A 16317-nucleotide genomic window follows, 5' to 3' on the forward strand; every position below is an offset into this window, starting at 1 on the left:
TTCAGTGCCAATCTCATTCACACCCAGCGCCTTGCCACTGAGGAGCTTCTTAACTACCTCAAAGACCTCTGCCAAGGATAGGGATAGGGATAGGGCTTCCCTTGAGTCATCCTACCCTGGTTCCTCCACAGAGGGCATGTCGGATTGCCACTGAAGCCACTGCCCATATGGCCCCCTACTGCCAAATTGTAAAAATGCCATTGTCATCTGGGTTGTGGTGGAAGCAGTCAAAGTAGGTAGCCCTGACTCCCTTCGCCACATCCTTGAGAATTGTTGGATCAAGGAAGGGATGTTGCCTCAAAAAAAGATGTAATCATGTTCCTTTTTTTGGGGGGGGGGGGGGCAGATGCCCTCTCTACATTTAAAAGTAGGCTTAAAACTTTCCTTTTTGATAAAGCTTATAGTTAGGGCCTGCCAGGCTCACCTTGGATCTTCCCTAAGTTATGCTGCTATAGGCCTAGACTGCCGAGGGACTTCCCATGATGCACTGAGCTCCTCTCTCCTTCTCCACCTCTCTATCTGTACGCATTCATGTACCATCAATGCATGTTACTAACTTGACTTCTTCGCCAAAGTTTTTTGTGCACTCTCATCTCACAGGAAACCCTGGGATGCAGGCTGAGCCTTCACAGTCCTGTTGGTGTCCTTCCCTGTCTATTTCTGCCCCCCCCCCTTTCTTTCTCTCTCAATCTAACCGGTCAAAGCAGATGGCCGCACCCCAAGAGTCAATTATCATAGTGAATTTCTACATGGCATAGAAAATGTAAAAATATTTCACAAGAACAAATTATTTTCTTTGCTTGTCCAAGAAGAATTACTAAAGTGGCTCTATGGTTCAGTTTTACGTCTTGCACACTGATATTTATATGTAAAAATACAATACTAATACTGATTTAAATCATGACATGAGAAATAAAATTATTTTGTATGGCCTTATGAGTGACTTTTTGAAAATCAAAATATTTGCCAAACAAATGTATTTGATTTACCAGCCAGTTTCTTTGATGTTTCAGTGACTTCAGCTCAATGGATGACTACACTCAGAGATTACACATTGTAACACTACGCAGCTAAAATGCAGTTCAAGTCTGTGGCATCCAGATGAATGGAATTTCTGTCATGATGTCGTTGAGTTTTCCCTTTATTATGACTTCTGTAAGTATCTAAAAATAACTTTAATATTAATTATAGTACATAGAGTTAACTTTTGACCTACGTGTTAATCTTAATTGCCAACGTGGGCATTGTGGTTTTCATATGGACAAAGAGAAGCCTCCACCAGCCGATGTATCAACTCCTCTGTAACCTCTCTATTCACTTTACACACTTGTTGACAGTTTTCATTAACCACCTTAGCATTACATAATGTTTTCTCAGATAATGATGAAGATTTCCCCAGAGGAAATAATGCTCATAAAACAGACATACATGAATAGATTGTCTAAAGAAGGCCTGAAGAAGACCAGAAGACCGTAGCTCTTAACAGAAAGGTTATTATTATTGGTTTACTGCCCTAACACCATATTTTCCTCAGTACAGCTGGTAACAGAACTGTGTAATTGGAATAGAAATAGTTTCATTAGGGCTTTGTTTTTAAGGATAGAATGATGAGAGTCGGCTTTCAGCCTTATGCTTACAAGGCAAATTTGACCATTGTTTAAATGACCATATTATTTGAGGGATTCTTATTAGACTGCACATGTCTGAAATATGTTTGGTGGTAAACTAATTTAAATCACAAGATGGGAAAATAAACAAATCAGCAACTGCCTTCTTTTTGTGAAACCTGGTTTGTATTGTTGTTCCACTGACTTCAGCTGGAACAGATAGACCCCTAGTGCAGGTAAATGTAATGACTGCGATGATAAAGAAGTTAAATTTCTGTAACCCTACAAAGATGAAGTATTGTAGAACTTATGTCAGGATAAGTTTCGCCTTCAACATTACTTCTGTATCAATAATCTCCCATTTTTGTAAGGACTCTTCATTACTTTTACTTTTTATGTCCATTAATTTACTACTAACAGGTGTCTAGTTTCACATAAGTAATTCTTTTACAATTAATGGCAGATTTTTCCATGGTGGTGTCATTATTTCTACATATGGAAATGTTGGGTTTATTGGGGTATTTTTGTTTTATTTTTATTTATTTTTTGTTCATCTAATGTTGAGACTGAAAGGTGTAAGAGAAACCACACTAATCAAGAGTTTCATCTAAAATTCTATGTCTGCCTCTTTTGTTGTAGAAATGAAGTTTGTAGCAGTTTCTGTTTCACTGCGGTATGTATATCATTCATGATTTTTTTTTCTCTCCTCTGTTTTATTTTTGTGTAGCGCAGATGGAAAACTATACGTACAACAGCCTCATTCTTCAACTTGAGGGGTTAAGGATCACCAAGACTAACAAGCATCCTGTCTTCTTATTTCTGCTCCAGACCTACATGTTAATCTTAATTGCCAACATGGGCATTGTGTTTTTGATATGGACAGAGAGAAGCCTCCACCAGCCGATGTATCTGCTCTTCTGTAACCTGTCGGTTAATGATGTCATGGGAAACTCTCTACTGGTTCCTCGGGTGCTTGCATACATCCATGTGCCTTCTTCTGAGCGCTTCATCCACTATTATGAGTGTGTGATGCAAGCTTTCACCTCACACATGTATGGCACTAATGCACACACTGTGCTCATGATTATGGCCTTTGACAGATATATTGCCATCTGTAATCCACTGCAGTATGCTACCATAATGACCGGCAAAATGGTGATCAAGCTGACGGTTTCTGCCTGGGGAGTGGCCTTTGTTTTGGTTGGCATTCTGCTCGGTCTGACCATACGGCTGAATCGATGCAGGAATCGGATCACAAATCCTTATTGTGACAATGCCTCCCTGTTTAAACTCTCCTGTGAGAGTGTGTTCATCAATAACGTCTATGGCCTCACTTTCACTGTCGTCCTGCTCTCATCCTCTATAGGCAGTATAATTCTTACTTATGCTAAAATCACGGCAGCGTGTCTAACTAATAAGAGCAAGTCTTTGAACAGTAAAGCCCTGAAGACCTGCAGTACTCATCTGTGCTTGTATCTGCTCATGCTTCTCAGTGGGATGATTCCCATCATTCTTCATCGCTTCCCCCAGTACACAGAGTACAGGAAGATTTCAGCCATTCTCTTTCACATTGTTCCCGGCAGCCTAAACCCCATCATCTATGGGCTGCAGTCCCAAGAAATACACAGATGTTTGTCAAATATTTTACAGCTCAGAAAAATTAAGCCGTCATTTTAGTTTGTAATTCTGACAAGTAATTTTATGTAAAAACTGGGACCTCCCATCTAATGTAACGGAAAAATTTTTTATCGAAAGAATTAAATAATTTAAAGAGGGAAAAGTGGATATCTTTTTCTTTTTGTGTGAATTCTTATTTTTATATATACACATTATTTTTGAAGTGATTAAATATAAGCGCTGATAATTATTTGGGGAAACTATATCTCAGCTACTGTACATACTGACGCAGGGGATCAAGTATTACTATTATGTTTTAATGTTCTTTTCCTTGCTGAGAATTTTCCCAAAAAAAGATAATCTATGTGCTGGGAAATATAAAGAACATAGAGGGATGTCACATTTGGTTTTAATGTAATAGAAAAACTATCCCATGGATGATTCACTATATTTTGTGTCAAAGTCATCATATCATAGTTAATGTAATTGAGCATTTTTCAGAGTCTGCTAATCTTTAGTCTAGTGTACTGAAAACTGCACACTTGGCAAACTCCTCATATTATAATAATAAAGCACCGTTCTGTCATGCAATACAGAAAATGCAAATGTTGTGTGATTATTTGTGGCCAGCCATCCCAAATACTGATCAGACCTATAATGTCATTATACAAACAAACCTTAAAAGATAATGGATCAGAGACCATTGAAATGGCACCATTGAAATTCTTAAAAATATTATTTGCTAAGTTTTGACAATTTGAGAAAGTTCTCAGTCATAAAAACAATAATTCAAAACTATATGCATAAATAATCATAATCAGCGACTAATAAACCAGCACCCAGGAGATGGGTGGTCATTCCTGTGTATGAGCACAGTAGTGGTGGGGCCAGTTCCTGGAGGTCATGAGGGGGTCTGGTTATTGACCTGGAAAGAGAACTCATTCCTGGGGAAGATACCTCTGTTGGGGGTCCTGGTTCTCTAGGGGACCTTGGGTGGATATGTACCCAGGGGAAGGGTGGTCATTCCTTTGTACAAGCACACTAGTGGTGGGGCTGGTTCCTGGAGGTCCTCGGGGACTCGGCTGGATCTTTACCCAGGGAAAAGGTGCTGATCCCTGGGTAAGGGATCTCCAGTGGTGCCCCTGGAACTCCAGGGAACTTTTTCTGGTTCTTTACACAGATAAGGGTGCTCATTCCTGGGTAAGGGACCTTCAGCAGTGCCACCGGAGCTCCAGGGGACTTGGTCTGGTTCTTTTACCCAGGGGAAAGGTGTTCATTCCCGCATAAAAGACCTCCAGGTGCACTCCTGGGTCCCGGTCCAGGTCCCCTGTCAACTTCCAGCAACATGTCTATGAGGGTTCCATAAAGTCACTGACATCCTTTGTCCGGCCAAAAAATTAGGCAAATTTTAAAGAAAAAGGGCCTAAATGGGAAGGGAAGCACCTGGAGGTCTAAAATTTCAGGTGCCACTAATAAGTGATTAGTATTTGGGGTATTTTCCACTTTCAGGGTCCGCAAAGGTCACTCATGTAAAAGTCACCCTTCAGAATACTATACCTGTGGCCTCAGGGGCCATACAAGGTCTGACTGACTTGGGGCCACCCGGGCTTGATAGCTGGTGTCACACTGAATGTGCAAGTGTACACTTGTCCAAAAACATCACTAAATAGGGTCCCAAAAAGGCCCCTAACGTCGGAGGGGTAGTTGTGTGAAAGCTGTCATGGTAAGATTATAGTAATTTTGATCTTACGGAACTGTCCTGTGAGTTTTACCAGACCTTGGTTCAAATCACGAAAAATCAGGTAATCCCCTTATCCCTTCACTGAGATTGATGAGATAAAATGTTCAAAATCTGTTTTTACGGTGACCTTACGGATCTGTCCCATGAGTTTAGCTAAAGAGTAAACTCATAATGACATCTTTCATGCGAGTAAGTTTGTACCATAAACCTCATAAGTATGCTTTGAACACTAGTACTTGTGTACTTGCAGGCCTGCTTTGCTACCTTGTAATTCTGTCCTGGAAATCTCATGCTCCCATCCCACATCCTTGTAATTCTGGTATCGAATCTCATGTTGATGTATTTACCCCTAGCATTTACGATCCAAGAGACATTGTAATCTTGTCCCACACTTAGTAATTATGGCCTTGTAGACTTGTAATTTCATGATTTTTTTCAAAGTCTGTTTTCAAGGTTTCTTGAAAAGACATACCAGTACCGGGTGGAGCAGTACCTATGGGAGCTGTAATCTCTGGAAAAGTTTCCCAAGAAACCTGACGATCTTGTATGAAGGATCTCTACTGCCCCTAGCGGCCGACATATGAATTACATTTTCCTTGTAAAACACAGTCACGGATACTAGTTAATGCCTACAGTGCCCTAACTTTTACTGACACATCCTTTTTAGTTAAATAGTGTAACGCTACCTCTGCTGGCTCTGGCTTTTTTTCTATGGGATTTTTCATTGTATTAATATGTTGTTAGCATCATGCTAAGAGGGGATTACTGTCCTGTCAGCCAGTTCAGTTTGTGACGTTAAGTGTCATGTTGTGAAACCACTTTATTAAAGTCCTGCATTCAAAACGTATGTAACAGTAAACATTTTATCAGTTAAATATAATTTAAATATCATCAGATAAAGTCTTCACCTGTTTCCTGCAAAGAACAAATCTTTGACCAGTAAAGCCTTGAAGACCTGAAGCACTCATCTTGTTGTATATCTGATAATGCTGCTCAGTGGAGTGATTGTCATAATTCTGCATCGCTTCCTGCAGTACTCCGACTACAGGAAACTCTCTGCTATTCTGTTTCATATCATCCCTGGCAGCCTGAATTTATAGGAAATTAAATGTGTTCTTCACCGAATTAGCAGATCTTCATTAGCAGCCCTGAAAACCAGTTGACACAACAAGATATGGAGATATTTGGAGCTATTTGTTCAGTGGATCAGTTATAAATAATGCAAGGAAGAATAGCACAAGCAGAAACAGCCACAGTGAGATGTTTAATGAAGAGCTGCAGACCACAGAGCAGTCTGAAGCCTGAGCTTTTTGCTCACAGTGATTAATTTTACATACGTTTACCTCATTAGTTGAAACTTTGGCCATGTTTAATATGAACATCCGACTGAGTAACATTATATATATGACTGAAAATAAGGAAAAGCATAATAGATCCCCTCTAAACCAAACTGCTGTATTGTATTCCACATTATAATAATTGTTTATAGCCATTGTTTTTGGTGAGAATGGTGAATCGTGACAAATGGTTGTTTTCATGAATTCCACTCACTGAAGCTGAATGTTTTCATTTTAATCCAAATTTCAGATATTCATACTTTCTCTTACTTGGTGAATCCAAATAGTGAGATTTTTGTTTGTCAGCTCCTAACGTTAATTATGATATCTATGTGAAATGTATCATTATCACATTATATTATGAAATGCTTTTTCAAAGATGCTGCTTTCTCCTCATGCTGTCTTATTGTATTGATCAGTTAGCATACTCAATTGTGAGACACTAGCAGCTGAGTTCATTGTATCCCAGTTAGTGTAATACAGCATGGAGCCCTGGATGGAGAAAATAATTTGTTTCTCTTTACGACAAAAAAGTTAATCTCTGAAAACACAAATGATAAGCACCCTAAATATTAATATACATTGTCACAAATGTGTAATGTATATCATAATAAATTGTGTTACTTATTTTGTCATTATTTACTTCAGCAGTTATAGAGTTTGTGCTTATTTACGTATACGGATATCTTACACGTGAACAATCATGTCACTACTGAAAACACTGAGTTATAATTGCATGTATTAGTTTAGTTATTCAGTAAGCAACAACAACATCCAGAACAATAAAAATGTAGACACCGGCTACAGAACTGGTACAATAATTTACTGACTACTGATGTGGAATGGGATTCTGTACCAGTAGTCCACAGGCTGTTTGTCCAGAGTGGTTTTCTGTGCCAATAGTAGTTTGTTCTATTGGTACGTAAACACAGTTTTAACAGGAGACTGAGACACAACACTGGACCTCTTGTAGACCATTAACTGGACATTTTCACTGTCATGTCGGGCACTTTAGTGGTTTCATTTTACTGTAGTAAGATGAAACAGTTGAAAATGATTGGATATGTTGGAGTAAATAACACTAAATAATTGAGTTGATGACATCTAGAATATAAGAGCAAAAAACCCAAAGTATTTTTCATGCACTTCCACTTAACACACTTGTTGACAGTTTTCATTAACCCCCTTAGCATTACATAATGTTTTCTCATGTAATGATGAAGGTTTCCCCAGAGGAAATAATGCTCATAAAACAGACTCACATGAATAGATCGTTTAGAGAAGGCCTGAAGAAGACCAGAAGACGGTAACAATAAACAGAAAGGTTATTATTTTTGGTTTACTGCTCTAACACCACATTTCCCTCAGTACAGCTGTGCAATTGGAATAGAAGTAGTTTCATTAGGGCTTTGTTTTTAAGGATAGAATGATGAGAGTCGGCTTTCAGCCTTATGCTTACAAGGCAAATTTGACCATAATGACCATATTATTTGAGGGATTCTTATTAGACTGCACATGTCTGAAATATGTTTGGTGGTAAACTAATTTAAATCACACGATGGGAAATGAAACAAATCAGCAACTGCCTTTTTTTTGTGAAACCTGGTTTGTATTGTTGTTCCACTGACATCAGCTGGAACAGATAGACCCCTAGTGCAGGTAAATGTAATGACTGCGATGATAAAGAAGTTAAATTTCTGTAACCCTACAAAGATGAAGTATTGTGGAACTTATGTCAGGATGAGTTTCCCCTTCAGCATTACTCCTGTCGATGCATCAATAATTTCCCATTTTTGGAAGGACTATTCATTGAATTTACTTTTGTGTCCATTAATTTACTACTAACAGGTGTCTAGTTTTTAACAATTAATGGCAGATTTTTTCATTGTGGTGTCACTATTTCTATGTATGGAAATGTTGGGTTGGTTGGGGTTTTTTTGTTGTTGTTTTATTTATTTTTTTCCATTTGTTTATCTAATGTTGAGACTGAAAGCTGTAAAAGAAACCACACTATTCAAGAGTTTCATCTAAAATTCTATGTCTGCCTCTTTTGTTGTAGAGTTGAAGTTTGTAGCAGTTTCTGTTTCACTGCGGTATGTATATCATTCATGATTTTTTTTTTCCTCTCCTCTGTTTTATTTTTGTGTAGCGCAGATGGAAAACTATACGTACAACAGCCTCATTCTTCAGCTCGAGGGGTTAAGGATCACCAAGACTAACAAGCATCCTGTCTTCTTATTTCTGCTCTTGGCCTATGTATTCATCTTAATTGCCAATGTGGGCATTGTGTTTTTGATATGGACAGAGAGAAGCCTCCACCAGCCGATGTATCTGCTCTTCTGTAACCTGTCGGTTAATGATGTCATGGGAAACTCTCTCCTGGTTCCTCGGGTGCTGGCAGACATCCATGTACCTTCCTCTGAGCGCTTCATCCACTATTATGAGTGTGTGATGCAAGCTTTCACCACACACATGTATGGCACTAATGCACACACTGTGCTCATGATTATGGCCTTTGACAGATATATTGCCATCTGTAATCCACTGCAGTATGCTACCATAATGACCGGCAAAATGGTGATCAAGCTGACGGTTTCTGCCTGGGGAGTGGCCTTTGTTTTGGTCGGGATTTTGCTCGGTCTGACCATACGGCTGAACCGATGCAGGACTCTGATCATGAATCCTTATTGTGACAATCCCTCCCTGTTTAAACTCTCCTGTGATAGTGTGTTCATCAATAACATCTATGGCCTCGCTTTCACTGTCGTCCTGCTCTCATCCTCTATAGGCAGTATAATTCTTACGTATTCTAAAATCACAGCAGCGTGTCTAACTAATAAGAGCAAGTCTTTGAACAGTAAAGCCCTGAAGACCTGCAGTACTCATCTGTGCTTGTATCTGCTCATGCTTCTCAGTGGGATGATTCCCATCATTCTTCATCGCTTCCTGCAGTACACAGAGTACAGGAAGATTTCAGCCCTTCTCTTTCACATTGTTCCCGGCATCCTCAACCCCATCATCTATGGGCTGCAGTCCCAAGAAATACATAAGTGTTTGTCAAATATTTTACAGCTCAGAAAAATTAAGCCGTCATTTTAGTTTGTAATTCTGAAAAGTAATTTTATGGAAAAACTGGGACCTCCCTTCTAATGTGACAGAAAATGACTTTTTTTATTGAAAGAATTAAATAATTTAAAAAGGGAAAGGTGGATGTCTTTTTATTTGTGTGTGAATTTTTATTTTTTTTATATACAATGTTTTTTTGAAGTGAATAAATAGAATTGCTCATAATTATTTGGGGAAACTATATCTCAGCTACTGCACATACTGACCCAGGGGATCAAGTATTACTATTATGTTTTAATGTTTTAGTCCTTGCTGAGAATTTTCTAAGAAAAGGATAAACTAAGAGGCTGTGAAATATAAAGAACATAGAGGGATGTCACATTTAGTTTTAATGTAATAGAAAAACTATCCCATGGATGATTCACTATATTTTGTGTCAAAGTCATCATATCATAGTTAATGTAATTGAGCATTTTTCAGAGTCTCCCAATCTTTAGTCTGGTGTAATGAACACTGCACACTTGGCAAACTCCTCATATTATAATAGTAAAGCACCGTTCTGTCATGCAATACAGAAATTGAAAGTGTTGTGTGATTATCTGTGGCCAGCCAACCCACACACTGATCAGACCTATAATGTCATTATATAAACAAATCCTAAAAGATAATGGATTAGAGACCAATGAAATGGCACCATTGAAATTCTTAAAAAAATACAAGTTCTTATAATCATATAGTATAATATAGTATAGTATAATCATAAAAACATTTAAAAAAAAAACAATATATGCATAAGCAATCCTAATCATAACAGTGATGTTTATTTATTGATTGCACAAGCTTTGCAGTGTGCTGCTCAAAACTTAAATTACTATCAAACTATTGAATAAAATTAGGGTCATATGTATTGTAGCTGCATATCACCATATCTGAATGTTGTTATGGAATTTTCCATCTTTAGGGGTTACAAATTGGGTTACATTGGGTCAAACCTGGGCCTTGAGGTCACACTGTAATTCTTAAGCAGGAAGGGGACATTTTTGTGTACAAATGTTTTGCTCGAATGAATTCAAATATTTGAGAATAACAACAATCATAACAATAACAATAACAGCAGCAATAGCAGTAGCAACGGCCAGGGAAGGATGCCAACAGGACTGCAAAGGACCGCGAAGGCTCGGCCCAGAACCCAGGGTTTCCTGTGAGATGAGAAAGCATAAAAAAACTCCGGGGAACAAGCAAAGTTAGTGACATGCATCGCTGTTACATGAATGCATACAGATGGAGAGGAGGAGGAGGAGAGAGGAGCTCAGTGCATCATGGGAAGTCCCCCAGCAGTCTAGGCCTATAGCAGCATAACTAAGGGCTGATCCAAGGCGAGCCTGGTCGGCCCTAACTATAAGCTTTATCAAAAAGGAAAGTTTTAAGCCTACTCTTAAATGTAGAGAAGGTGTCTGCACGATGGTTCCACAGGAGAGGAGCCTGATAGCTGAAGGCTCTGCCTCCCATTCTACTTTTAAAGACTGTAGGAACCACCAGTAAGCTGCATTCTGGGAGCGCAGTGTTCTAGTGGGATAATACGGTACTATGAGCTCTTCAAGATATGATGGTGCCTGACCATTAAGGGCTTTGTAAGTTAGGAGAAGGATTTTAAATTCTATTCTAGATTTTACAGGAAGCCAATGTTGCATAGCTAAAATGGGAGAAATGTGATTTCTTTTTCTAGTTTTAGTCAGTACATGTGCAGCTGCATTCAGGACCAGCTGGAGAGTCTTTAGAGACTTGTTAGGGCAGCCTGATAATAAGGAATTGCAGTAATCCAGCCTGGAAGTAACAAATGTGTGGACTAGTTTTTCTGCATCTTTTAGGGACAGGATGTGCCTGATTTTTGCGATATTACGTAAGTGAAAAGAGGCAGTCTTTGAAATTTGACTTATGTGGGAGTTAAAGGACATATCCTGATCAAAGATAACTCCCAGATTCCTTACGGTGGAGCTGGAGGCCAGGGTAATGCCATCCAGAGTAGCTATATCATTAGATAATGTGTTTCTAAGGTATTTAGGGTCAAGCACAATAACTTCAGTTTTATCTGAGTTTAGTACTAGAAAATTGCAGGTCATCCAGGTCTTTATGTCCTTAAGACATGTTTGGAGTTTGTTTAACTGATTGGTTTCATCTGGCTTCATTGATAAATATAATTGGGTATCATCTGCATAACAATAAAAATTTATGTGTTAAGTGCTTCCTAATAATATTACCTAAAGGAAGCATATACAAGGTGAATAGAATTGGTCCAAGTACAGAACCTTGTGGAACTCCATGTCTAACTTTTGCCTTCATGGATGATTCATCATTAACATGTACAAACTGAAACCGGTCTGATAAATAGGACTTAAACTAGCTTAATGCAGTTCCTTTAATGTCAATTAAATGTTCCAGTCTCTGTAATTGTCAGACTCGGGGAAGCAGGAGTGAACACAGAGGCCGGAATGCAGATACGACGAAAAACTCTCCTTTAATTGTGGATGGTCATGAACAGGCAAATAGAGCAGAACAGAACTAGCAGATGAAACAACACAAAACGATCCAACAAGGACTGAACAGAAAACCAGAACTTAAAAAGAAACTGAACTAACAAGGAGATGAGGTGCAGGTGGGGAGGTGGGTGGAGAACTCAAGAGAGGGGAGTGAACATACAGGGAGCTGATTGGCTGAGGACACACAGGGAGCAGGGCAGGGCTGACGAGGCTAACACAGGGCAGGTGTGGGGAAAACAGAGCAGGGCAGGGCTAACGAGTCCAAATGCAGGGCAGGTGTGGAGGAGCACATGAACGCACAAGGGAAACAGAACAAAAACCCAGAAAACAAACTCAATGCCATCTACACTAACCCATCCAAAACCAACCACAAACACAAACCCAAGCACACAACCCAACAAACTAATGATGCAGTCCTCTAAAACCCACCACCCAAATCATACAAGAAAACCCTTATGAACCGAAGGACTAAACAGAAGTGCAAAACCAGGAGACCCCAAAGAACACAACATAAGACCAAAAAACACCCAAAGTCCAGACAAGATGTGACAGTAATAGGATTTGATGGTCAATTGTGTCGAATGCGGCACTAAGATCTAACAGGACAAGTATAGAGACAAATCCGTTGTCCGATGTTAGTTAGGAGGTCATTCATGACTTTCACCAGTCCTGTCTCTGTGCTATGATGCCTCTAAATCCTGACTGAAAATCCTCAAATAAACTATTGTTATGTAGAAAGTCACATAACTGATTAGAGACTGCTTTCTCAAGGATCTTAGAGAGAAAGGGAAGGTTAGATATAGGTCTATAATTGGCTAAAATGCCTGAATCAAGAGTAGGCCTCTTAAGAAGAGGTTTAATTACAGCTACTTTAAAGGACTGTGGTACATAGCCTGTTACTAAAGACAGACTGATCATATCTAGTAAAGATTCGCTAACTAAGGGTAAGGCTTCCTTAAGCAACCTAGTTGGGATGGGGTCTAAGAGACAGGTTGATGGTTTAGCTGAACAAATCATTGAAGTTAGTTCAGGAGAGTCAACTGGAGAAAAACAGTCCAAATATATGTCAGGATTTACAGCTGTTTCTAAGGTGCATGTGTTTGGGGAGAGAACGGTGCCTGTTGAGGGCAGGAGGTGGTTAATTTTGCCTCTAATAGTTAGAATTTTATCATTAAAGAAGCTCATAAAGTCATTACTACTGAGAGCTATAGGAATACATGGATCAATAAAGTTATGACTCTTTGTCAGTCAAAGTGCTGAAAAGGAACCTAGCGCTGTTTTTATTCTCTTCTATTAATGCTGAGTAATAGGCGGCTCTGGCATTACAGAGGGCCTTCCTATATGTTTTAAGACTATCTTGCCAGACTAAGCGAGATTCTTCTACTTTGGTGGAACGCCAAATCCTTTCCAATTTTCGCGATGTTTGCTTTAATTTGCGGGTTTGGGAGTTATACCATGGAGCTAACCTCTTATGTTTTATTATCTTCCTTTTTAAGGGGGCGATGGAGTCGAGTATTATTCGTAATGAGCCTGCAGCACTATCAACAAGATTATCAATTTGGGAGGGACTAAAGTTAACATAAGAGTCCTCTGTAGTATTGAGACATGGCAGTGAATTCAGTACTGATGGAATTGCTTCCTTAAATTTAGCTGCAGCACTATCAGAGAGACATCTAGTGAAGACATATTTGTCTAATGGTGTGTAATCCAGTAATAGGAATTCAAAAGTTATTTAAAAAAATGATCTGATAAAATAGGATTTTGTGGAAAAATGATTAAATGTTCAATTTCAATCCCATAAGTCAGAACAAGGTCTAGGGTGTGATTAAGACAGTGAGTGGGATTATTTACACACTGAGAGAAGCCAATTGAGTCTAATAATGAGATAAATGCAGCACTGAGACTGTCATTATCGACGTCCACGTGAATATTAAAATCACCTACTATAATTACTTTATCTGTACTAAGGACTAAGTTTGATAAAAACTCTGAGAATTCAGATACGGACGGTACACTATAACACATAGAACTGGCTGTAAAGTTTTCCAGGTTGGCTGAGAGAGATTAAGAACAAGGCTTTCAAATGAGTTATAATTAAATTTAGGTCTAGGGTTGATAATTAGGCTTGAGTTGAAAATGGCTGCAACTCCTCCTCCACAAGACGGACCAAAGCTTTGGCACCATGCTCACAGCTGCCATGTTGTTTTAGTGATTCTATCCAATTCCATCAAGCAAAGAGCTCCGCTTATTGTTGTGCACAGGTTGTAAGGGTGAGGCTCCAGTTCGCAAAAGAAACCAATTTCAGTCGTTTGTATCATTGATCTCATTATTTCAGTCACTACCCAAAAGCTCATGATTGTAGGTAAAGATTGGAACATAAATTGACTAATAATAAAAAAATGACCAATAACTACTGACTCTCATCCCAACCGGTTCCCACTTTTCCCAAACCATCCCAGGTCGTGGTCTGATGAAGCCAGCAGAAGCCCATCGCAGTGTTTTTTTTATGAAAGCAAGGTGTTTTTCCACTTGATGAATTTGTTGACACGCATCATTAACCTCCTGAACATGACGTAATGTTTTCTTCGGCAATTATAGAGGCTTCTCCTGAGGACAGTGATGTCCATATAACAGAAGTACATGATTAAACTGTTCAGAGAAAGGAGAAGCCTTCAGGAGAAGCATATCCGTCAACACTGATATGCTAAAGGCAGAAAGGTAATCATTGTTTTTGACTGACCTGACCTGTCTTTTCATACTCCTCAGTATGGAATGATAAAACATTGCTGCAACTTTTATTATCATAGTGGAATTCTACATGGCATAGAAAAAGTAAAAATGTTTAACAAGAGCAAATTATTTTCTTTGCTTGTCCAAGAAGAATTACTAAAGTGGCTCTATGATTCAGTTTTACGCCTTACACACTGATATTTATATATGTAAAAACACAATACTAATACTAATTTAAATCATGAGATGGGAAATAAAATTATTTTGTATGGCCTTTTAAGTGGCTTTTTGAAAATCTAAATGTTTGCCAACCAAAAAGCAGTACAAGTCTGTGGCATTCAGATGAGTGGAAGTTCTGTCATGAGTTTTCTCTTTATTATGACTTCTGTTAGTAGCTAAAAAGAACCTTCATTATAATTATAGTACATAGAGTATAATTCTAGAGGCTTCTATGTCTTCTCTTGTATAGATTTGTGACAGTGTCTGTTTCATGACAGTGTGTTTGTTATTCATGTGTGTTATTTGTGATTTTTTTCCCCTCTCTTCTCACTTGCTCAGATGGAAAACTATACATACAACAGCCTCACACTGGAGCTTGAGGGGTTAAAAGTCACCAAGACTTCCAAGTACCCTGTCTTCGTCATTCTGCTTTTGACCTATGGGTTTATCTTAATTGCCAACGTGGGCATTATGGTTTTGATATGGACAGAGAGAAGCCTCCAACAGCCGATGTATCTGCTCTTCTGTAACCTGTCAATTAATGACGTCATGGGAAACTCTCTGCTGGTTCCTCGGGTGCTTGCAGATATCCTGGTGCCTTCCTCTGAGCGCTTCATCCACTACTATGAGTGTGTGATGCAAGCTTTCATCCTACACATGTTTGGCGCTAATGCACACACTGTGCTCATGATTATGGCCTTTGACAGATATATTGCCATCTGTAATCCACTGCAGTATGCTACCATAATGACTGACAAAATGGTGATCAAGCTGACAGTTTCTGCCTGGGGAGTGGCCTTTGTTTTGGTCGGGATTCTGCTCGGTCTGACCATACGGCTGAACCGATGCAGGACTCGGATCACAAATCCTTATTGTGACAATGCCTCCCTGTTTAAACTCTCCTGTGAGAGTGTGTTCATCAATAACGTCTATGGCCTCACTTTCACTGTCGTCCTGCTCTCATCCTCTATAGGCAGTATAATTCTTACTTATGCTAAAATCACAGCAGCGTGTCTAACTAGTAAGAGCAAGTCTTTGAACAGTAAAGCCCTGAAGACCTGCAGCACTCATCTGTGCTTGTATCTGATCATGCTTCTCAGTGGGATGATCCTCATCATCCTTCATCGCTTCCCCCAGTACGCAGATTACGGGAAGATTTCAGCAATTCTCTTTCACGTCATTCCCGGCAGCCTAAACCCCATCATCTATGGGCTGCAGTCCCAAGAAATACATAAGTGTTTGTCAAATATGCGCCACCTGAAAAAAGTTACACCATCATTTTAATGTGTAAATCTGAAGGGGTTTTTTTTTTCAACTTGATCTCAGGAAAATTGTCAATTACTGTTTCTGTCTTCATTTTGATCTGACAGGTACAATAAAAGAGTGACCACCAAGTGAAACTGTCATCATTATAGAAATAATTTATCCCTAACCTTGACTCTTAAAACTGCATAAAGTATGTA

At 39.1% G+C, this 16317-nt stretch overlaps 3 protein-coding genes across 3 annotated transcripts; all 3 read left to right on the forward strand.

The window, feature by feature from the left end:
- Positions 1-2098: 2098 nt before the first annotated feature.
- LOC137196310 (putative olfactory receptor 52L2) lies at positions 2099-3284 on the forward strand. Its single transcript, XM_067609178.1, has 2 exons — positions 2099-2691; positions 2821-3284. The coding sequence occupies exons 1-2, from the start codon at positions 2283-2285 to the stop codon at positions 3282-3284; spliced, it is 873 nt and encodes a 290-aa protein (XP_067465279.1). The 5' UTR covers positions 2099-2282.
- A 5172-nt stretch (positions 3285-8456) lies between these two features.
- Positions 8457-9452, forward strand: LOC137195076 (putative olfactory receptor 52L2). Its single transcript, XM_067607146.1, has one exon. The coding sequence runs from the start codon at positions 8457-8459 to the stop codon at positions 9399-9401; it is 945 nt and encodes a 314-aa protein (XP_067463247.1). The 3' UTR covers positions 9402-9452.
- Positions 9453-15190: 5738 nt separating this feature from the next.
- LOC137195078 (putative olfactory receptor 52L2) lies at positions 15191-16175 on the forward strand. Its single transcript, XM_067607147.1, has one exon. It carries the CDS (start codon positions 15194-15196, stop codon positions 16136-16138), a length of 945 nt encoding a protein of 314 aa, XP_067463248.1. The 5' UTR covers positions 15191-15193; the 3' UTR covers positions 16139-16175.
- Positions 16176-16317: the final 142 nt, after the last annotated feature.

This window comes from Thunnus thynnus, chromosome 13 (assembly GCF_963924715.1).
Source record: "Thunnus thynnus chromosome 13, fThuThy2.1, whole genome shotgun sequence".
Lineage (NCBI taxonomy): Eukaryota > Metazoa > Chordata > Actinopteri > Scombriformes > Scombridae > Thunnus > Thunnus thynnus.